Source organism: Siphateles boraxobius, unplaced genomic scaffold, assembly GCF_051911475.1.
Source record: "Siphateles boraxobius isolate OS27281-9 unplaced genomic scaffold, OSU_SipBor_1 46, whole genome shotgun sequence".
Lineage (NCBI taxonomy): Eukaryota > Metazoa > Chordata > Actinopteri > Cypriniformes > Leuciscidae > Siphateles > Siphateles boraxobius.
In genome coordinates this window covers 16,524,114-16,548,906 of record NW_027509097.1, presented here as the reverse complement: position 1 = coordinate 16,548,906, position 24,793 = coordinate 16,524,114, and the positions used below count along the sequence as shown (strand labels likewise).

The 24,793-nt window shown below is 36.8% G+C and overlaps 1 protein-coding gene across 3 annotated transcripts in view; it reads right to left on the bottom strand.

Annotated features, from left to right (window-relative positions):
* snx29 (sorting nexin 29) overlaps positions 1–24,793 on the bottom strand; it is a 139,800-nt gene that overhangs the window by 59,717 nt on the left and 55,290 nt on the right. For all 3 annotated transcript variants that reach the window (XM_077201130.1, XM_077201128.1, XM_077201129.1), the window contains exons 16-18: positions 8,104–8,220; positions 4,789–4,844; positions 3,531–3,612 (exon numbers count right to left, since the gene is read on the bottom strand). In XM_077201130.1, coding sequence (XP_077057245.1) covers positions 3,531–3,612; positions 4,789–4,844; positions 8,104–8,220 — 255 coding nt within the window. The remainder of the gene's footprint in view (positions 1–3,530; positions 3,613–4,788; positions 4,845–8,103; positions 8,221–24,793) is intronic.

Here is a 24,793-nt window from a genome sequence, read left to right as displayed (position 1 = left end):
GTCGCAAAAACACAAAAAGTGGGAAATGGAGTAGCTGCAATTTTGGACGGTGGTGGTAATGTGCCATAATCTGCAGCCAAGCTGATGCAGGAATCCAGACTAAAAAAATAATTGACTTTGGAGCCACTGAATCATAAAATGAAACATTGAGGAGCCAGATGACTTTTTGATATATTCTTTTTGTTACCAAATTATACAGTCACTCAACATAGATCAGAATGCACTGTCATCTATGCTAATGTTTAATTCAGGATCTATTGAAATGGATTCACATTGAGATGCATCGCACTCTGTATTTTTCTACTTTTAGAAGGAAATTTAGCACATTGAACGGCTGCAAAAGCATATCTATAAATATATGGTTCAGTTCTTAGAGATCATAGATTGTTACTTTGTTGCCTTTTAAACAACAAATACTGCGGTGGGCTGTAACAAAGACATTTGATTAATTTATGTCAACAGCAGGGCTAAACAAATAAGGATAGCATGAAGATACTATTGTCCAGCTATTATAAACAGTAAATAATATTTAAATATTTGTAATTATGTAGCTGTAATTATATATTATTATCTATATATTAGTTGTTTGGGGTAAATACTTTTTTTTAAAGAAATTGATAGTTTTTATTCAGCAAGGATGCATTGAATAGATAAAAAGTAACAGTGAAGACATTTATAATGTTACAAAAGATTTCCATTTCAGATAAAGGTCTTTCTTTTTATCTTTCTATTCAAAGAAACCTGAAAAAATATAATTTTTCCAGAAAAGTGCTTGTTCACTCTCTCTCTCCTACCTAATTTTTTCCTGCACTTTCTTTGTGCCAAAAACTTGGGTAATGCACATACCCTTGACAATAGTGCTAAGGGTTGTCTTGACCCCTTTAACTGCACATTTTCATTACTTTTGAAGAACACGCTGTAATATATAACCAGCACATTAAGGTAATGCCTATAGTTTCCCTGTGCTATTCCAATCATAAAACCCTAACTGGAAGTTTTCTGAACACTGGTCGCTAAGAAAAATCATGACGGGCTCTTGAAAGTGTAGTGTAGTCTACTGTACACACTAGTGGGCGTCTCTAAGCATGAAAGATTAAAATTAATGCAGGTATTTTCCAACACATAAATGTGCCGATGACATTAGTGCTCACGTGAGAGACACAACTGCCTGGAGTCATCAATCATATCAGAAAATGAGAAGCCCTGGGTTAAATCTAAAATAGTGGAAAGCATTATCCATCAGTCATGCCTTGAAAAAACAATGGATCCATTTCCATGGGGATCCATTTCAAGGCCAGACTCAAGGGAACACTCAGAGAAAATCGAAAAACCCTGTCAAAACCAATTCACTCAGCAAAATCAACTAATATGTGGGGGCACTATTGCTACTTACGAGGGTCTCCTGGTAATCTGTACTGTTATAGAAAGTGCATGGGTCACTATTGTATGAAAATAGCAACATTACAAAGTGTCATATCATCATATCACCTGTGTACTCATGTCAACATGCCTGTTGTGCAGGATACAATATGCTTTGGTTTGGGGTCATTTCAAGATGCTTTTGTCTGTTCTCTTTTCCAGCGGTATTTCCAATGGCGACTCACATTAGCAGATTACAATTTTTTTTTTTTTTTTGACTTATTGTAGTTCATTCTAAACTAAATCTGGGAGAAATATTTGTTTTAACATAGTCCCACAGGCAATAAAAATGCAACCAAACTACAAAACAATAAAAGTAAACACTCTCTACTTAGAGAGAATAAAATATATTCTTTTGGATAAACTCTCACACTTTGAAAAAGTGGTGGTCACCTCTCATTCAATATCTCTCTCCTGGCAGTGGAAATTAATGTTTCCCTCTAACTATAATAAAGGAATATTTAGACATAAGGATAAGGCTGGGTAGGGTGGGAAAGAGGGACTATGTAGGTTTTTTTTCTGTACTCTGTATGTTTATCTGTTGATTCCGTTTTTTTTTTTTTTTTTTTTACATTGTTGTATGTTCTAAAAACAAAAAGAGGACAGTATGTCCTAACTGCACACATTTCTATGTGGTTATACATTATACTCCTGTGTATGATGTAGATAGTATAACGATGTGAATAATGTGCTCTAATAAAAATATTTGAAACAAAACAATGAAAGTATCGAACTCTCCTGTTTCAGATGTACTCTTTAATTTAAGTACTTATGTATACAATGTATTTCCTCATATAAACTAGGAATGCACCATTACCACTTTTTCCAGAACAAGTCTGGATACCGCTACTTTTATTTTTAGTACTTGCCAATACCAAGTACCAATACCTGTAATTTTAATTAAAAAAAATATTGTGCAGAGAAACCTAAAGAATATGAATCAAATTAGTTGGATTGGCAAATAGATATTTCCTTCAGTTATTTTCATGCCTAATTTTACCTGTTAAAATGTATTGTAGGAGCTACTGTTACTTTCACTGTTCATATTATTACTCATAATCTATCTTTAATTTAATACCACAGTTAATATTCAGAGCTGCTCCAGCAGGGCTCAACCAATCGCTTTGTCTTTTGTTGTCAGATTAACATTGCGGACAAATACAGCATTAGGTTTATTAGGCTGCTGTCACTTTAAGAGCTGCACGTATCCAAATACATGTGTTTTCTTTTCAACTGTTTAAGTTCACCTAAGTCATAACCAACTGTTTCACACGGATACTTGACTATTTGGCTTTTTAACATAATTTTCTGTGAATTTGTCCATTCGAAAGCAAGAATAAATGAAAGAGAACTCAATTTAAAAGGATATTCGCACACTGTCTGAGAGGCAGCATTATCATAAATCATCAGTTCATGTTTTTACTTGCACATAAAAATTTGTTTGAATTTAAATGACGCATGAGTGTTGAGTGAACGATCAGCAATCAAGAGCATGCAACAGAAGTGCTCTCTCTCTCTCTCTTTACCGTCAGTTATCATTAGTAATATGCTCCTCATTTTACTTATGACTATTGCCATATCCGAGCGAACTACAAACTTTCCAGCGATAATAATAATAATTGAAAAAGGGACGTGCACTCAACAAGCTGTGCCGCTGCACGCTCAATACACTGAGTTTGCGCACAGCAGCTATATAGGAGTAAATATTTAATTTATTTAATAAAATTCTATCAATTCGATACATTTATTTCATAGACATCCTTCTCTAATATCTCCATTCTGCCCCATGTTGTCCAACACAATATTTGAAGGCCTCCCCACAACTAGGCTATGATATTTTGGATTTTTCTGCTCTTGTAATAACTTTTCTTTTTCTTTTTTACAGAAAACTGGGAGTATAGAAATAGTAAAATAATTAACCATGATTCACCACTGTTCAAAGGACATCAACCTTCAGTCTTTTTTTCACTTGGCTTAAGTCAGCAAACTTGTCATACAGTCCAAATGACAGAGCATTTCAATTACATACTGTGAGGGAAAAGGGTGGTTAGGAGAAGATTACAAATTTTCCAGTAGTACATGGTGGATTAAATTCTGATTAAAAGAACTACCTGATATACATGATAGGCGTTGGCAGCCCGACCTTGAAGGAACACAGAGGGGATCCACACGTTGACAAGGGCACGTTGAGTTCTTAGAGAGACAGGGAAGGAAATAACACATAGGGGAATTCTAATTAGTGAACATCTCAAAAGAAGAGACGTTTAGTGTAGCTATAATCACTTTATCTGCCCAGGGGTCTGAAAAAAAATGTCTTATAACAAACTGACAGGGAAAAAAACTATAGCCTATACTTAAACCATAAACTCTCTGAAGTCGGTGGATGAAACCAATGCGATCGAAAACTTAAAAAACTTATTTTGGGTCATACAAAATTTGTGTACACTCACAAAAACAACAAAATATTGTGTTTTGTAAAATTATGAAAACAGGAATCTCCAAACCAACCAAAACTCAGCATATACTCGCCTCACAGACAGGAGTAATATGCCTATAGAACGCTTGAAATTGAATCGAAAACAAATATTCACTAATATTCCAAATGAAACAAACAAGAGGTACAGTCTTTCCCATCTGAGCTCATTATCTGTGATGTGGTCGCAACCACATGCAGCGCAGGCTATTCATTCGGTTACCATCCATCTGAGACGCGAACACCCTCCATATTGCCTCGATAAAACAAAGCATCAAGCTTTATCAGATGCATCTACTTTTTCCACCTTGAGGAATATGTCAGTATTTACCTCAGACGAAGCCTCAATTCAGCAGAGAATATAATTTCTGATGAGCAAGTCATTTATTTTTACTTGCATCAGTTAATGTTTTATTTTTACATAAACTTGTACAAAATTTATAATTTGGACTTTTCCAAAACTACAGAGTGAAATGTGTGAAATCGAGTGAAACGTAGGTAACTTTTCATTACCATCATTACAATCATTGTCGTACAAAAAGAGGATGTGAATTTTAAGTTCTACAATGTAATAGAAATACAATATAGAAATAGCCTTTTACATGACCCACTAGTTTAACATTGCATGCATTTTCTTCAACCGTTTTTAATGACTGCCATCTTCTCATGTACAAAGGTTACAGCTGTGTGGAAGAGGTGCGTGAATGCTCAGAATGTAAAAACAGAAGCAGCATTCAACCTCCCTATTTTTAGCACAGTCTTTTCCATCAGATCGGAGGCATCTCTTTATGGAATTCCATACCATCGATTTGATTCTCTAAAGAGGCTCGCTGTATACCACCTCCAACACATATACATACAAATATAAAAAGAACAGCGAGTAGGAGGCCACTTACGTCTCAAAGTCAGATAGGCTGGGATCGTCAGAGGTCTGGCTCAGGTCCCCTGGCACCTGTCCAAAAGCAGAGCGCATGAGGTCATGGTGAGCAGCTGAGTTTGCTGATTAACACTGTACTGTTGCAGAAACTTCCAAACCTACATTCTGTAATTCACTTATCTGATAAAAGCATGACAGTCTAGCAATATTCACTGAAAATAATTGATTTGCTAACAAGTAAAAATTTTAATGAAGAAATGTTTCTCTTTTGATTCTGAAAATCTGTTTTAGGAAGGGAGGAAAAAGCTACATTTACATGAAGTTCTAAATGACTACACATTACCCCTCATTCCTGAAAACACATGAGCCTAACTGGTAACAGGCTCTAATCCTATTTGAGTGTGCATCTTATCTTGTGGTGAAAGTGTGGTAATGTTAGCATTTACAGGGGTCACGACTCACAGGCTGCTCCATCTTGGCAGGCAGTGGCACCAGAGAGGAACAGACACATGAGCCATGGAGGCTAGATAAACCAACCACCATATACAGTTCAGCACAGTTACAGAAGGCCATGGTTCAAAGCCACTGCCGTCAGATGTATCAAAAAGTAATCAGTGGCCAACAGATAAGCAGTGAACAGGAAAGAGAGAGGATGGATGGAAGCCACGAGGTGAAATGCACTGTGGCTGAGAATGCCACTGGAGACAGACGGGTCAAATTAAATGGATACCTCATCCAAAAATAGAAAATAGCTTTGTGCGAGAAACAGACAAAAAATTAAAATGTTATTCACACAACAAATTTTGCTTTATTTTACAGTGTCTTTGTTACACGTTGAATATACTTACTGTAGTAATAACAGTAAATTATGCATAATTAATGCAACTAACCCTAAACGAACCCTAACCCTATAGTAAGTGCTTTGTTAATTTAGTTTACTTAGTTAAATTATCAAAATTATGTGAGTTTTTGCTTAAAAGAAGCAAAATTATCTGCCAATGGGGTAAGAAAAATAATCTTGTTTTCCATTTGAATACAAGATTATCTTTCTTACTCCATTGGGAGAAGCAAAAACAGCAGAAAACTTTTTTTTTTCCAGAAAACAAGATATAATTTCTTCATGAAATTACTACTTTGCTGTTATTAGTACTGTAATTATTTAGTGTTATTAAGTGTCTGTTAAATTATTGTAGTTGAGTTAGGTAGGTGGCTTAGGTTATATTGTGAATCTATGTACATTTGTGTGTTTTGTATTTACTTATATTTATATTAAAGTATACTTTAAACTTTTAATATATTGTTTAATTTAAATAAATTATTTTTTTCAGTAAAAAATACTTTTTTTAATGTCATCCACCATCGTTTTATGGCTCTTTTTTTTAAAGTATCGGTTCAGGCACCGTTTAGGCAAAGGGACCGTTTTAAAAGTATCGTTTTTCTACCGGTATCATAAAAAAACATACATACGCATGCTTAGTGAATAATATTTTTCTAGTGTTTTGTTGTTTTGTCACCTATGCTTCTCTATAACCTCCCTTGGCTCCTAATGGTTACCCTACGACAGTACATAAATGTATAATTACACTGTAACAAGGACACCTTAAAATAAAGTGTAACCCATTTTCCTCTGCCAAACCTCTCAAATCTCATTCACATTCACACCAAGAAAAAAATCTGTTTTCTTCACACAAAGCTATCACATGACTTCACAAAACATAATATGATACTTAATATAATAAATAATATAATATAATAAAATAAATCGTTGGGTTTCATTTCATTGTATTGCAAGGGCAGGATAGCGATTCTTAAACAATTTTACGTCCCATAAAAATAATAACAGCATATAGATTTGGAAAGACCTGAGTTTGAGTATTAGGGCTGGGGTTGACAATTTTTTATATTTTTCATGTTGAGTTCATGTTGACATCGTTGACCAACATGAAGAATATAATGTAGTGTATTGATGGTCGAAAACATTGATGGCCGCGTCACCAAACAAATCCAATACATTTATAGACGTGTTTTGCATTTGACAGAAGTATTAAAACAGGAGTCAATAAAACACTTACTGTATGTGATTTCATAATTTGTGCCGTGCATTGGGGTATGCGAATGGTGGTAAAAAATAAGCACAATTCTTAGCGAATAATCTGAATAATTAAGATTGCATGTAAATGGGAGTGAAGAAGTTTTGCTTGTCATGTAAACAACTTACTGCAATAAAATCCTTTCTCTGATTATTAGAAATAATCACATTATTGGTGCACATGTAAACTTAGGTTGATCACTCAACCTGATCTCATAAAAAAAAAACAAATAATAAAAATAATAATTATATATATATATATATATATATATATATATATATATATATATATATATATATATATATATATATATATACACTGCCGTTCAAAATTTTGGGGGTCGGTAAGATTTGTAGAAACATCTCAAGAAACATTTCTCATTATTATCAATGTTGAAAACAGTTGTGTACCATTTTTTTTTTGGATTCTTTGATGAACAGAAAGCATTTATTTGAAATAGAATCTTTTGTAACATTATAAATGTCTTTACTGTCACTTTTGATCAATTTAATTCCTCCTTGATGAATAAAAGTATTGATTTATTTTATTTCCCCCAAAAAATAAAATAAAAATTATTTCTGACCCCAAAGTTTTGAACGGTAGTGTTTAATGTTACAAAAGATTCTATTTCAGATAAATGCTGTTCTTTTGAATTTTCTATTCATCAAAGAATCCTGAACATTGATAGTAATGAGAAATGTTTCTTGAGCATCAAATCATCATATCAGAATGATTTCTGAAGGATCATGTGACACTGAAGACTGGAGTAATGATCACAGGAATAAATTACACTTTACTATTCACATAGAAAACAGCTGTTTTTACATTTAAATAATATTTCACAATATTACTGGGTTTGTTTTGTATTTTTAATCAAATAAATGCAGCCTTGGTGAGCAGAAGAGACTTCTTTTAAAAACATTACAAATCTTACAGACCCCAAACTTTTGAACGGCAGTGTATATATATAAAATAAAGTGTTTTTATTCTAAAACACTTGCAAAAGATCTATAATATTTCCTTGTTTAGTTAGCTAGGTAAATGCGTTTGAGACAAAGGAAGGTAATGGTGTAATGGCCAGACAGACAGTTAATGATGGAAGAGAGGGCAGACCTATGGAAGCATACAGCGATCTGCCCAGAGTGCCTGGACTGCAGAGATAGAGAAGAAAGAACAACCACTCAATGAAAATACGGTTTCACACACCCAGAGAGAGGCATGCGTGTGTGCTTGTGTGTGCTTACTGGACCGCGTAGGTCGATGAGTTCCTGTCTCATCTGTCCAATCAGGTTGTCTTTGGCCATGAGGGAGCGGTACAGCCTCTCGTTAAACTCTATCAGCTCTCCATGCATCTCAGCCACCTAAAAACACACACATTGACAAACTCGCATCAAACTCCCACTCAAATAGGCTGCTTAAAAAGTAGTAGTGTTCAGCACCTGTCTTGAAGCAGGTTGTAGTATGTGTCATTTCTCAAAGGCACACTGAATATGAGTTATCTGGGTTTTGACTCAGGTGTGGAAGGGTTCAGCCGGTGAGCGTCAACTGCTAGTTACAGCGAGTCTCACACCTGCCCGGCGACTCGTCAGCTGTCACTTAGAGTAAGTGACACAGACGTGGAGGCAGGCTCCAGTCTGCTATTCAGAACTTGCATTCATTTGTTTATGGAAATCATATGTCAGGGTATATTTGGGTTAGCGGCGTTTTGCCTGACAGAAGCATCATGTCACTTTTTGACATGTTTGTCCTGGTTGCCGGGCCGCACCTGGCCAGACAAACAGACAAGGATGAGTCAAAAAACGAGTAATGCTAAATCCTGATCTTGAAAGAAAACGTGAATGCCATAAGACTGCAAATTCAAATATATTTTTGGAAAAAGGACGGACAAAAAAGAAAACAAAATAAATCAATTTTGAGGTCTAGGCTACTCTAAATATGCAACCAGAATGCTAAATTTGCCAAATATCTAAATAAATGTGTAGAGTGTATTTGAACCAGATGCAACATGTTAAATCTCATCCATGTAAATTTAATGGTTTTGTCCTGACATTTAGACAGTAACTTGGTTTATTATAAATCCCATCAGTCCAATATCCTGCTCAACATTTGTTTTTGTTTTTTAGAGTGAAAAAACAATGTTGCAATGATGCTGCCTTCAAGTACGACAGGGAAGTTCCTACTTCTGAGTTTGATATTACATAAATTTTAATTTATTTATGATTGTATCCAGGATTTGAAATTAACACCTGCCAACCCGGCAAATGCGGGTAAAAATCTACTTTGCCGGGTATCGCTGCCAAATCACTAGCCATTTTGGCGTGTTATCATGTTTACTCACTTTGCTGGGGAAGTTCGTGTAGACAAATCTTGCAGATTTAGCACAAATACTCAGACTCATGAGTCATCATGATATATTAAATACAGCCTATTGAATCTGCACATATCTGGCTTACTTGAACACACACGTCACTACGCAACAAATAACGGCCCGCTTGTTCATTTGCATTGAAAGAATAACGAAGATTAAAAAGCATTTGGTTAACAGAAAAGACATTGTTATTTTCCAACATCCTACATTTTTGGAATGAAAGACGAAGGGGGGAGATCGGTTGATGACAGGATTTTTTTGAATAAGAAATGAATATATGAAATCCAAATTATATAATTTGGATTTCATATATTCATATATATATATATATAAACTGTGACTTAGGCCAAGTTAATCTGGGGGTTTTTTTGGCTAGTAGAAGTTCTGAATGGCCGGTAACTTAAATTTAGTAGCCAAATTGGCTGGTGAGTGAAAAAGTGAATTTCATTTACATTTACATTAACATTTAGCAGACGCTTTTATCCAAAGCATGAGAACAAATGAGAACAATAGAAGCAGTTAAACTAACAATAGTACAACAATATGCAAGTGCTATGACCCTTCCCAGTTTAATCTAACGCAGTACGTGTATTTTTTTAATTTTTATTTTTTTTATAGAGATAATAGATATAGAGTAGAAGATAAAGTGTTTGTATTAATGGATCAAGTGTTGCCGAAAAAGATGCGTCTTCAGCCGTTTCTTGAAAATCCCCACGGACTCAGCAGCTCTGGCCGAGTTAGGCAGATCATTCCACCAGCAGAGAACAGACCAGAAAAAGGTCAGAGAAAGAGAATTTGTGCCTCTCTGAGATGGCACCACAAGACGGCGTTCACTTTTCAAGCCCTTTTCATATTTCAAACCCTGATGGTATCTCATAAAAACATTTATTCTGCATTAATCAAACTGTGAACGAAAGTGATTAGCTTTCCATTTGTTGTCTATAAGTTCGTCTGTCTATATTTATAATACCAAGCAGCATTACTTCCCACTAAAAACACAGAAGTCAACATTTGAAGTGGATCAAAGTTGTCCTATAAGACTAGAACGGGTATTGTTCAAAATTCATGTATAACTTTGATGAAAGGTTTTGATCCACTTCAAAAGTTCACTACTGTATATCACATTACACCAGATATAGACATGGTGGTTAGGTATTACAACAACAGACTAAGAAATTAAAAACTTTCACAAAAATTTATTTTAAAAAGCACTGAATGAGTGAGTGGCAGTCTCATAGAATCTAACAAAGCAGTCTGAACTACAGAAATAGCTTCAAAACTTTTTGTAATTGATTGTCAGACACGGCCCTCTATCTGGCTACTCCATTGCCTAATTCATTGCTTTATATAGCACCAAGCTGTTTCACAGTATTAAATCCATTTCTCAAAGTCTTTTTTAGTAGCTTGTGTGACAACTTCAAAAATAGTTACCCTTTTAACATGTTAAAAGAGCGTTAAGCTTCAAAATACATATTTTATAACTTGTCATGAAAGCGATTGTGGGTACTGGAGCACAAGCACGTACAAGAATCACTCATCTTAAAGCATTAACAAACATTCACTACGCACCATGCCAAAGGTTTGATTAACCATCAAGCTGGATACAAACAGGGGGAAATAACGGCAGTTATACCATATTTACACACCCAGATCGATACACACCCTGAGCCCTTTCATGGCTTCAGGCTTCATTCATCTCCTGCAGTCGCCGTGGCTACACATGACACACTACTCGTAGTATTCTCATCAATCACATTTATTTATCTGTGGCAAGGCCTTCGAACAGGACATTAAAAAATGGAAATTAATTTTAAGCGTCAAGGAACACAATTAATTCTCTGCAAGGAAGCGAGCTAATCTGTTTGTTGTTCAGTAAGCAATAAGCAGGCTTCGTCCTTCCAGCTCGATGGGTGAATTTTCCGACCTGCGCTACCGCGCGTTAGCACTTTGGGTTTATCTAAACGGGCGACAGGTTCACACACTTCAGACAACGTATCAAACCTCATTACTGGGCCTTTGCAGCAATCCGAGTGCATGACTGTATCTGTATTTGCTCTTTGTAATTACAGGCCGCCCAGTGCTCCAGCGCAGATATCAAGAACACTGCATTCCACAATTATCCCTAGTCATTATTTCCATGAAGGAAAGAAAAACAATTGTGCAGAACACAAACACCATACAAGCATAGCATCTCTCAAATGAATCAAATCTGAGGTGAAACCGAATAAATGTCAAGAAGGATGAAAAACATGTGTGCATTTTGATAATGCACTCATAAGCATATTAATGAGAGGAAAGTTAGAGGAGATGTTTTTTTCATTTTTATACCTGATCTATACGTCTGCACAACAAAAGAGGGAATATAATATTTTGCAACTGTGTTTGCCAGATGCTTTGCCTTTGAATGAAATAAACTCCAACTGTTGAAAACTGATTTTATAATGGATTTTAACCACCAACCAAACAAATACTAAATGTTAAAGATTCTAGTTCAGATTTTTTGGTCTTAAATGGTTAAAATAATAATAATTTTAGTACTTTTAAGAAATAAATGTCTGGAAAATAAAATGCTTTTCTTATTGCATTTTCTGCCCTAGAAGTTTGCTGTCATATGATGAGGTCATTTTAAATTTCAACACAGTCGATATAACAAACAAATATCAAATCAAAAATAAAATGTTCTGATTGATAGAAACAAGCGTGTTAATACTTTTAATGACTTTCACAGACCTATTAAAAGGCACCATCAATTCCATACAATATTAAGTAAGGGATACTCCATGGCAAGCAGTGCATTAAACGATTTTAATGCACAACGTGAAGGCAAAGAACCAGCTAACACAAAGCATTCAAACCGTTTAGTGCACAGCTAACCGCAGATTATGCTGCTTATACCATGGTCATTTACAGTCCAATATTGAACCAGAAGGGTAAAAATTATTGTTATTTTCATCAGTCACGCTTCGCTAGATCTAGCATTCTGTCCGCTTTGAAATTATTATTAAAAAATATTTTTTTTATGTTTTTGAAAGTCCCATATGTTCACTAAGACACGGAACATTGTGAAATATCATTACAATTTAAGATATCCGTTTTCTATTTTAATATATTTTCAAAATATAATTTATTCCTGTGATGACAAAGATGCATTTTCAGCAGCAATTACTCCAGTCTTCAGTGTCAAATGAGCCTTCAGAAATTATTCTAATATGTTGATTTGCTGCTCATGAAACATTTCTTACTATAATCAATGTTGAAAACAGTTTTGCTGCCTCATATTTTTGTTGAAAGAGTGATACATTTTTAAGCTCAAGGAAAGTTCAAGAGAACATAATTTTAATTTAAAATATACATCTTTTGTAACACTACACATGCCTTTACGGCTCATTTTGGATTTGGTTAATGGATTTATGTTGAATAAAAGTAGTAATTTCTTGAGAGAAAAAAAATCATACTAATATCAAACTTTTGAACAGTGGTGTATATTAGATGTCTGAAAAAGGACAGGTTGTTGATTCCTAACCCTAAATGCCAAACTAAAAAGGATGGCTTTATCTTAACATTGAAAAACTCACAGACAGTATACAATGTTACAGTAAGAAGGCGGCAAATCCAAATCCATCTTTGAATCACATTCCTGTCCATTAAGATGCCTGGTCAGATTTTGAAGGCTGCAAAATGTATCCTTCTCTCCCTATGATATCCCCAATCCTATGTATGATGCTGTTGAAAAAATAAAAGTGGCATTTTTAAGGAATGTATGAAAGGAGCAAATTTATTTATAATTTCATTTCTTATAAAAAAAACTGTTTACTACTTATGACTCCATTCAACTGAAAAAAAAAAATTAGATATTCACTTGGCTATCTCCAAAAGCTCACACTTGAATTTGCCTTAGATTATTATACATGAAGGTGCCCTGGAAGGCTGTCTGAAACCAGAGGGAACCTTCATACATAGTCATTGACAGCAAGGAATCTTTCGGTTTCAAACACAGCCAATGATTCACTACATGGTGTGTTTGGGGGCTTAAAGTCATCCACTGAGTCTTGAGGTTAACTGAGACCAAAAAATAAATAAAAAATCCAACAACAGCAGGTTATATTACAGGTCCCTGGTATTCTGGGGTAAAGCTGTTGCTAGCATTTTGGAGCAGTGCTACTTTCAGACGCAGGTGCTGCTGACAGTTCGTCTGCATGGCTGTCAGCGCGAGGGAACGAGTGCTGAGCCAGGTGTCCTGAATGAATAAGACTTGGTCAAAGCAGAAGGGGGGATGGGGGAGCGTGGCCCGCTGCAGCTCTAATGCTCGTAATTGGATGTGAAACAAGTTTGAGGAGTGAGCTTAGAAGACAGGCTTAGCAAACACAAACAGACTTGAAGTGTCAGAGGAAGAGCTAGGGACTGGGGCGGGAGGAGAGGTGGAGGAGGGGGGATAAGTGTGACAGTGAATGTGCTGCTATCACTTTCTTCCCCAGGCAAATACTTACTGACAGAGGGAGAGTTCAGCCTGGCAAAGAAGATTTGAACTGATGGGTAAAAATGCAGTAGAGATAAAACAAGAATGGAATAAGTACACAGGCCTCAACAGAGTCAGAGCCGGAATAAAAGAACTATAGAGTATATGAGAATCTGAGCTTTGAAATCAGTTAAGTTGGAGAGTGATCGTTATCATCATTTAACACTGGAGTCCATAACACAAAGTACATCAAACCAAGAAAATGAACATATCATCCTCTAAACGCGCGTTTGACACGTTTAGAAACCCCACTGGATTGGCGACATTGATATTCACTATATTAGTATTTGTCCTTAATCATTCATCTTACATATGCTTACCATACACACACATACAGTATATACACTCACCTAAAGGATTATTAGGAACTAGGGGTGTCACGATTCTCCAAATCCTCGATTCGATTACATTTTCGATTCTAAGGTCACGGTTAGATTCGTTTCTCGATTATTATTTTTTTAAGCACAGGTTGCTGTTGCTCCTAAAAAGCTGACATCAGTTCATCGCAATCTCACACATCTCTGTTATTATCAGTGAAGCTGACTGCACAATGAATCTTTCATAATATATAGCCTACACTTTGTTTGTTATAATTAGAGGATTTGCCAGATTACAGAATTCAGCGCTGAACAAAAAGTCCGTTTTGAGCGGTGAGGAGAGTCTATCTTAAATGCTTCTGATTGGTCATTGCGTTTCTAGAAATCAACACATATGTCTGTGATTGGCTAAATCACTCAGCGCTGCAAACATGTTATAAATAGAAACTCTGGCCTGTAAATCGTTTCTATTTTGTTTTAGTTGTTCTTGTTGCTTTTCTGCAACAGATGAAAAAAATGTATTAGTTTTTATATGTTTTATTCATAGATATTTCTAGTTTGCGGGAGTCCCGTGAATCTTTTTATTCTCCCGCACACACAGAGTGAGTACATTACCGCCCGCGCTCGCACTCGGCCATCAAATCTAGTCCCGCGCCGCACTCTGTTGCGTTGGGAGTGCACGTCTATAGATCAAGAGCCTGGCCCGAGGATAGTGACGGGAAATATCGGCCAAGTTCGGGCTCGGGCATAGAATCCAAGTTAGAGGACTCACAGCCTTTCAACACGTGTGTTTTTTTCCCGCGCCGTGATGAGTCGTTCATGAACGATCCGTTCATTGCCTCTGTCACGCGACAAATGAACAAGAGACTCGGAAGGTCAAGTATTAATGTTCCCTGTAAATTACTTTTGACTGCATTATAATGATTTCTTAATTCAGAATATGATCAAGATTGCGTTGGATGTGTTCGGGGAATTTGCCTGTTAAAAGTATAACATTTAAAGCCCCTGAAATGACTAGAAAAAAGATTAGTTAATTTTGATGAACGAGATTGAACAATAGATTCAGTAAAACGATCCGAACTTTCCATCACGGGCGCGACATGGGGGCGTGGCAGTATCGACGATTAGATTTTTTATTTCGATTTTTGAGTTTGTGAATTAATTTCGATCGATTTCGATTTAAAATCGAAATCGTGACACCCTTATTAGGAACACCATACTAATACTGTGTTTGACCCCCTTTCGCCTTCAGAACTGCCTTAATTCTACGTGGCATTGATTCAACAAGGTGCTGAAAGCATTCTTTAGAAATGTTGGCCCATATTGATAGGATAGCATCTTGCAGTTGATGGAGATTTGTGGGATGCACATCCAGGGCACAAAGCAATCCGTTCCACCACATCCCAAAGATGCTCTATTGGGTTGAGATCTAGTGACTTTGGGGGCCATTTTAGTACAGTGAACTCATTGTCATGTTCAAGAAACCAATTTGAAATGATTCAAGCTTTGTGACATGGTGCATTATCCTGCTGGAAGTAGCCATCAGAGGATGGGTACATGGTGGCCATAAAGGGATGGACATGGTCAGAAACAATGCTCAGGTAGGCCGTGGCATTTAAACGATGCCCAATTGGCACTAAGGGGCCAAAAGTGTGCCAAGAAAACATACCCCACAACATTACACCACCACCACCAGCCTGCACAGGGGTAACAAGGCATGATGGATCCATGTTCTCATTCTGTTTACGCCAAATTCTGACTCTACCATCTGAATGTCTCAACAGAAATTGAGACTCATCAGACCAGGCAACATTTTTCCAGTCTTCAACTGTCCAATTTTGGTGAGCTCTTGCAAATTATAGCCTCTTTTTCCTATTTTTAGTGGAGATGATTGGTAACCGGTGGGGTCTTCTGCTGTTGTAGCCCATCCGCCTCAAGGTTGTGCGTGTTGTGGCTTCACAAATGCTTTGCTGCATACCTCGGTTGTAACGAGTGGTTATTTCAGTCAAAGTTGCTCTTCTATAAGCTTGAATCAGTCGGCCCATTCTCCTCTGACCTCTAGCATCAACAATGCATTTTCGCCCACATGACTGCCGCATACTGGAAGTTTTTTCTCTTTTCACACCATTCTTTGTAAACCCTAGAAATGGTTGTGCGTGAAAATCCCAGTAACTGAGCAGATTGTGAAATACTCAGACCGGCCCATCTGGCACCAACAACAATGCCACCCTCAAAATTGCTTAAATCACCTTTCTTTCCCATTCTGACATTTAGTTTGGAGTTCAGGAGATTGTCTTTACCAGGACCACACCCCTAAATGCATTGAAGCAACTGCCATGTGATTGGTTGATTACATAATTGCATTAATGAGAAATTTAACAGGTGGTCCTAATAATCATTTAGGTGTGTGTGTGTGTATATATATATATATATATATATATATATATATATATATATATATATGGAATAATTGAAGCTATCATTGATGAGAGGCCGATTTATTAGAAAAATAATGCACACCCGAGCTGGAACTGGAAGCTGAGTGGCCGTTACATCTCGGGTGTGTGTTATTTTTCAATAATTCAACTGTCCGTTGTCAATTATGCTGCTTATACTACGGTTACCACACCTCAAAACAAACATTGTTCAGATGACGCATTTCAAGACGTTTATCAGGTTTTTGTACTGCTAATTCCAAAACGTAATGTTAGAGCTAGCAACGAAGACTTCAGCCACTGTGAGAGAGAGAGAGAGAGAGAGAGAGAGAGAGAGAGAGAGAGAGAGAGAGAGAGAGAGAGAGAGAGAGAGAGAGAGAGAGAGAGAGAGAGAGAGAGAGAGAGAGAGAGAGAGAGAGAGAGAGAGAGAGAGAGAGAGAGAGAGAGAGAGAGAGAGAGAGAGAGAGAGAGAGAGAGAGAGAGAGATTTTATCCTATTGTTTAATAAATTATTTTGCTTGGTCAGTGTAGTTGTGGGTTTTGGTTCCTTTGCTGTTGTAGGCCATAACTGAAATCATTTGGCGAATTTATATGGAACTAATGCAGTCAAGACCTGCCTGGAACTACTTTAGCTGTGCGTTTCTCTGAAAAGAATTGCACGCCTTCGAACGTTCGTCAACCAATCAGATTCAAGCATTCATCAGCCCAGCCCCGTGGTATAAAAATATTTATACAATGCTGTTGTGAGGGATTCTATTAAGGGTGTTGAATAATTTTGAGACTGCAGGAGTCATTAAAAGTTACATTTTCAGTTGAATTTGGGGAAAACATTTGTTGTGTTGAGCGATTTCAATTACTTATGTTAATTTGTTCATTGCAAACAGCTGAAAGTCTGTAAATGTTGCCAATAAATCTAATTTGCAATGAGGGTAGAATAATTTCGATTACAACTACATATTATTACCTGCATTTAGATATGCCATAGCAACACAATTTAAACAAGAAATCATATTAGAAGGTCCCCTGCCTACAGTGAAGTCTGCAATGCAGAGATTTTTGCCAACGATACATCAACATACTATAATATTCCTACTATATGGTCAATGTCATGACACTAATTTTGTCCCAAACCCAGATGGTATAATGTGAGCAGGTGGTGCTGTGAGGCGGGTTACAGCTACGAATTACTTGAGACCTGCACAAGGTGTACTGATGGTCACAGGTGGCCGCTACACAGACGCAACACCTCCATGGCAATGACCTCCTGACCCAGTGTCTCTGGACCTACTGCACTCAGCACGACACAACCTTTAATTCCACCATCACAACAAGGACTCCACACCCCATGGACACATTAATCTATTTTAACTTGTATTTCAAATAAAAGACCATCAGAGGCACGTCCACCCCATCCTACTCTGTCCATCCACTTGTCATATTTCCATTTTCAAATAATTGAATGTACATTTAAAGGGGTGGTAAAACACGATTTCACTTTTCTAACTTTAGTTAGTGTGTAATGTTGCTGTTTGAGCATAAACAACATCTGCAAAGTTACAACGCTCAAAGTTCAAAGCAAACGGAGATATTTGCTTTTAAAGAAATTTCTAAGGACTACAGCAAACGACCGGGTCTAGGGACTACACGACATTCCTCCAGGGTTGCTGACATCACTAACCCCTAAACCCCTCCTCCGAGAATACTAAATAATGGGGGCGAGGCCATTTTATATTGCTTTGGAGAAGAGTTGTTGTGGTAGAACGTTAGTAGGCTGGAGTGTTGCCGCAATGCCGTCAAAACGCTGTTATTTTCATCCGGATTGCAGGCCAACTTTGTTCAGCCTTCCTAGGGTCGGGGGAGTTAGGGATCAATTGTTAAATATATATATTTTTTTTTTACTGTGTTTTTATTAATCATTTTTCGAGCTTTCAACATTTAGAAAGACAGTGGAGGAAGGGAAAGAAAAGAAAAAAAGAAGCAAACAATAGAAGAGGGGGTATACATTCAATTCTGTATAGTTTTACATATAATCATTGATTGTTTACATTGCAGTACTCAATCCATTTCTTCCAATATTTTAGAAATAAGTCCCTTTTAAGTCTCAAAATAAAAGTCATTTCTTCCATATTAAATATTTCTTGAACAATTTCTATCCATTCTCCAAGTAAGGGGGTGTCCGGCTTATACCAATGCCTTGTAATACTCTTCTTACATGCTACACTTAATATATTAACAAAATATATATCTCCTCTCAACACTGAGTGTGTGTTATTTCCCAGATACAATGTATTGAAATTTCTTGGTATTTATAACCTAAAATCTTTTGGATCTCCATCAAAACCATGTTCCACAAAGGTAATACTTTTGGGCAACTCCAGAATACATGAAGATGATCAACATCAGTATGCCCACATATCCTCCAGCATAATTGTGGTGTAGATAATTGTTTACTTTTAATTTTGGGGGTAATGAAATAACGCACTAAATTTTTCCATGCAAACTCTTTCCATCTCTGTGAATAGGTAATCGTATGTTGTGTCTTGCAAGCAAAATACCATTCTTCATTTGGAATTTCTTCCTCTAATTCTCTTTCCCATTTCTGCTTAATATAGCTAGATGTGTTTTTTCTATTCTCCATCATGGCCCGATAAAGAGAAGAGATTATTCTGGGATTATTCTTTGTATAGGAATCAACTATCAACTCTACCAGTGTATTCGGCTCTGTACTACCCATTTTTTGAAACTCCGTTTCAAAATAGTCCCGTATTTGTAAATACCGATAAAAATCATTTTTTTCCAAACCATAATTTTCTTTTAATTCAGCAAAACTTTTAAATTTTCCACGTGTAACAAAGGTGCACAAAGCAGTCAAACCTTTAGTTACCCATCTCCTGAATCCTACATCAAGGGTCCCTGGTTTAAAATTTTGATCAAATGCCACCCATCTTAACAATTTTATCTGATTTTTTAGGTTATACTGCTCAACCAATTTAAACCATACCTCAAGTGCAAAGACTGATATTTGATCTAGATTCTTTTTTGATGCCAACAATTTTTCTTTATCACCTAAAAGGGACTGTATAGGTAAACTCTGGTTTGCAAGCTCTATATCTTTCCATTTCGATATGTAGCTAGGGTTACACAGACATATACATGGTTAAATTTGTGCTGCGTGAAAATATTCCAGTAGATTTGGTAGGGCTAGTCCACCTTTGTCTTTTGCTAGCTGTAACGTTGTGTATCTTATTCGAGGTTTTTTCCCCTCCCAGATAAATCTTGAAATCATCCTGTCCCAAGCCCTGAACTGAGTCTTAGGAATCGTTACTGGTAAAGCTTGGAAAAGATACAACAATCTCGGGACAACATTCATTTTCACGACCTCTATTCGCGAGCTGAATTCCATAGGTAGAGTCGACCATCTCTCAATGTCTCTTTTGATGTCCTTATTAATAATATTATAATTATTACAATAGAGTTCTGAATATTCTTTTTTTAGAATTACCCCCAAGTACTTGATGTGCTTTGCATCCCATTTTAGGTTATATTTTTGTCTAATTAGTTGTGATGGGGAATAATTAAATGATAGAACCTGAGTTTTTGAGACATTTAATTTATATCCAGATAGTTTCCCATAATCTTCCAGTATGTTCATAAGTAATGGGAGAGCAGTTTCAGGCTCCTTAAGATAAATAATGACATCATCAGCAAACAACCCAATTACATGATGGCCATCTCCAATTCTTATCCCACCCAATTCCTCACTTTGCCTTACTGCTTGGGCCAAAGGCTCAATATAAAGAGCAAAAAGAGTGGGGCTCAAACAGCAGCCCTGTCTTGTACCCCTACTTAGATTGAAAGTGGCTGACAAATGACCATTAACTTTGATTCTGGCTGTTGGTTCTGAATAAATTGTTCTAATACACTGTACTGAATTTTCATTAAATCCAAATCTTTCAAGCACCTGGTACAGAAAGGCCCAATTGACACTATCAAATGCCTTTTCTGCGTCAAGACTCAGAATAAAGGCACATTCATGGTTCTCTTTAATATTCTCTATAACATGTAATGTTCTCCTAATGTTATCATGTGTTTGCCGGCTCTTAATAAAACCAGTTTGATCCTCATCAATTAGATCAGGTAAAAAAGTTTCAAACCTTTTACAGATAATTGAGGTAAATAGTTTATAGTCCACATTCAAAATAGAGATTGGTCTATACGAATCACAATGTTCTTTATTTTTACCTTCTTTCGGGATTATTGTTATGATAGCCTCCCTCCATGATGGGGGGAGTCTCCCTTCTTTGAGGGTCTGATTAAATGATCTTAGTAAGATTGGTTTCAATTCTTCCCTAAACATCTTGTACCATTCAGATGGGAAGCCATCACTTCCTGGGGATTTATTGTTTTTTAGCCCACTTATCGCTCTCTCTACTTCTTCCATTGTGATTGGTGCAGTGAAAAATTTGTTCTGTGTTGAACCAATCGTGGGTAGATCTAGGGTGTTTAGAAATGTTTTCATTCTTCCTATATTTGCAGCTGGGGGTTGGGAATATAATGATTTGAAATAATTCTCAAAAATAATTTAAATCTTTTCTGGTTCATATACCAATTGTTTTGTCGTAGGATCCTGAATTTTATAGACTGTATTTAATGCCTGTTGTTTCTTTAATCGACGAGCTAACATCTTTGTGCTTTTAGGACCAGATTCATAATAAGACTGCTTAACGTATCTCAACTTTTTCTCCAGCTCACTTTTCAAAATGCCATTTATCTGTCCCCTTATTTCTTTCATTTGTTTGAGCATCTTTGAGTCCCGATTACTCTTATGTTTATGCTCCAAAGCTCGCAATTCTTTGACTAGGTTATCATATGTTGCTAATTTAGCTTTTTTGAAAGCAGCAGTCATGGCAATCACCTCCCCCCTTGTAACTGCCTCAGCAGCATCCCATACAATAATGGTGTTAACTTCCCCTGTATCATTCTCCTCTATATATAGCTTTATGTAATTTTTTATTTGCTTCACAATTTCTTTATTATTTAGTATTCCTACGTTAAGCCTCCATAATGTGTTCTTTTTTCGAGTGTTCAAATCTATTTTTAATTGAATAACATTATGATCTGATAAGTCAGCAACACCAATTTCACATTCTTTCACTTTGTGACGATCCTCTTTACTTATTAAAAAATAATCAATTCGTGAGTGGACTTTGTGTGGTGCTGAATAGTGAGTATAATCTCTGGTTAAAGGGTGAATATCTCTCCATGCGTCAATTAAACCGAGATCTTCCAAAAGGTTCCTAATACACTTCGAAACCTGTCTTTTCCTATTAGAGTGGCTGGTGGTATCCAATCTTGAGTTTATTACTACATTAAAATCACCTCCTAAAACCAGAACTCCCTCTGTCTCTTGAGCTACTACATTGAAAAGGGACTTAAAAAACTTTTACCGCAGTCAGGAGGGGCATATACGTTGACCAATGTGACCATTTTATTCTCAATTTTGCCCCTTACTAAAATATATCTTCCTTCTTTGTCACTAATTTCCTTGCAGAATTCAAAGCAGACTGAGTTAGGTATTAGAATTGCCACACCTCTCCTATGACCCTTTTTAAAGGAGCTATAAAAAGTGTTTCTAAAACCAAATTTCTTTCATTTTTCATGTTCTTACTGCGAAAGATGCGTCTCCTGCAAGAATATCACCTGTGATTTTTCTTTTTTAATTTTAGCTAAGACCTTTCCCCTTTTAACTGGATTGCATAATCCATTTATATTTTGTGATACAATCTTCATTCAATATTAAGATGAAACTGAATGAATAAACAGTATGATACCCCACTAAGAACATGACCAGAAAAATGTGAACTTCTGAACATAGTAAAAAACATTTAAACGTTAGTGCCCTTCGAACGGACTTCCCAAACTGAACGTGATCAAAGAAAAAAAAAGAATAACAATAACAGCGATAAGAGAAAAGAAACAGCAGAAGGAGGGTGTACTTGTGCACCCGACAAGTCCCGTTGGAAGTATGCGGGGCTGGCCTTGAAGGAGGGGCCCGCAGACGTGTGAAGCAGCGTCTCACTTACTGTACAGTAAATATGCTACTCACCAAAGTTGTAAGTCCAACGAAAAGAAAAGAAACGAGTGAAGTCAATTGTTGAGTTCCTCCCTGATAGTCAAAAAATACTAATTCAACGTCTGTGTAGAATAAAAGGGAACACCCTGAATTATTATTATTATTAATATCTCTAAAGGTGCTTGACACTTCTCATTTCCTCTACTATTTTGGCGGCATGCGTTGGAATTCCTGAAGTTTTTGCCGAACTCATAGATACCTTTCCGGGTTTTTGTTGCAAACGCCTTGCCAAGTCATACAATGTTGTAGCCGTTCTTCGAGGGGATCGGCTCCGGGATTCGCCGCGCTTCCACCGTCGCTATTCACTGCTGACCTCCTGATGATCCCGCGGCCCATCATATCTTGTACCGCTTCCTCGGGGGTATTATAAGTCCGTGTCCCGTCACTCCAATGAATGCGAATTTTCGTGAAGGGTGTCTGGAACCGTAACTTCTCTTCTTTCAGCACTTTCTTTATCCCACTGTATGCTTTACGTTTTTGAATTATCTCTGTTGCGTAGTCGTGGTCGAACGATATGGGACGACCCAGCACCTGTATCCGCTTTTGCCAGGCCAGTTTCAGAACAGTCTCTTTAACCGCGAACTGAAGGAAGTTAACAATGATAGATCTTGGAGGCGAGTTTGGATTCGGCTTTTGGAATAAGGCTCGATGTGCGCGCTGGATTTGAAGATCAATGTCAAGTCCTAACTCCTTCTTGAGAAGCCCCTCCACAAATTGGGAGACCGAACTGTCATCCTCCGCGCCCTCAGGGATTCCATAGATTCGAATGTTATTTCTACGTGATCTTGATTCGAGGTCAGTCAGCTTCTCTTGTATTTCTCTGTTCTTTCGAAGTGTTTTCAGCAGAGCAGCGTTCGCTTCGATAGACCATGTTTCCAGGTGTTCGTTGCGTTTTTCAGCCTCGGTAAGTCTGCCTTGCTGTTTTTGAATTTCGTTGGTGTTCGTTGAGAGTTTGTCATGTATTTCTTGTTTAAATTGGGCGAATTCCTGTTTCATGTTATTCTTGAATTCTTCTTTAAATGATCTCAGGTCAGACTTCATTTCGTTTTTCAAATCACTGATTTGCCTGCTAATAGTTTCAAGTCCAACGTAGGCCACAGGCTGTTCGTCTTCGCCTGTTAGCTTAGCTTCCCCCGCATCGCCATCCCTTTCTGTTGAAGTGCCTGCGTCCTCGATTATATTTTGTTCATTCCCTTTTGCCTGATTACTAGAAGTTTTCCGACTTTTCATTCTTCCACCCCCACTCATTTTTTAACCAGAATACGAGTTTAGTAATTGAATTTCAGGGGATAAATCTGACTGACTATCGGGAGCTACTGATTACACGACCATTCACGCCGCCATTTCAACCGGAAGCCATGTTAAAATTTATTTTTAACTCGTTCCCTCATAATTATTACCCAAAACTCGCTATCCGTGCTGCACATTTTACGAAGGAAAGCTTCCACAATCTTCGCGAGTTCAATGCAGGATTCGCACAACGGCTTGTCCTAAAAGATGGAGCTGTTGTTTACGGGCCACAGCCTGTAAGTATGATTTATTTTTCGTCGATGTGTTTTCCTGTAATAGTTCGTATTGTTAATTGTATGTTGTAGCAATGAAGTAAATAAATGACAACACTGTTTGGCTCTGCAAACCAGTTTGTTAAATGCTCTATCATACTTCACGTTATCCGAACAACACCTAAAGTTACAAACATTTTTTAATCTCAACAGCGAACTTGGAATTAGTGTAAATTATTCTTTGATTAGAGCTTTTATGTATTGTTTGTCTACATGCTTGTTTATCTACAGGCATGCTAAACATGGTTCTGTGTTTGATTTGGCTACTGTAGTAAAGCCAATGTTTAGTGTTCGTTTTGCGTTAATAGTTCTGGCGACAGATATTTGGCTACAATCATTCTAAAAATACAAAAGTAACGGTGCCATACAGCCAGTAACGATCACTATAGATCCGCAGTCTTTACTCAAAAAAATCCCTTTGAGGACTGTAGTATAATTTGTTAGAACGATTATATGAAAATCTTGTTCATGAAGCTTTTTTTTTGTAATACTATAATAATTAGAACAATTATATAACAGCGTATCTAAAGAGTAATAAGAGAACAACAAAAAACAAACCTTTCTGAAACGTCGTTTAACAGCCGTTCTTGTACATGTTCTGCTA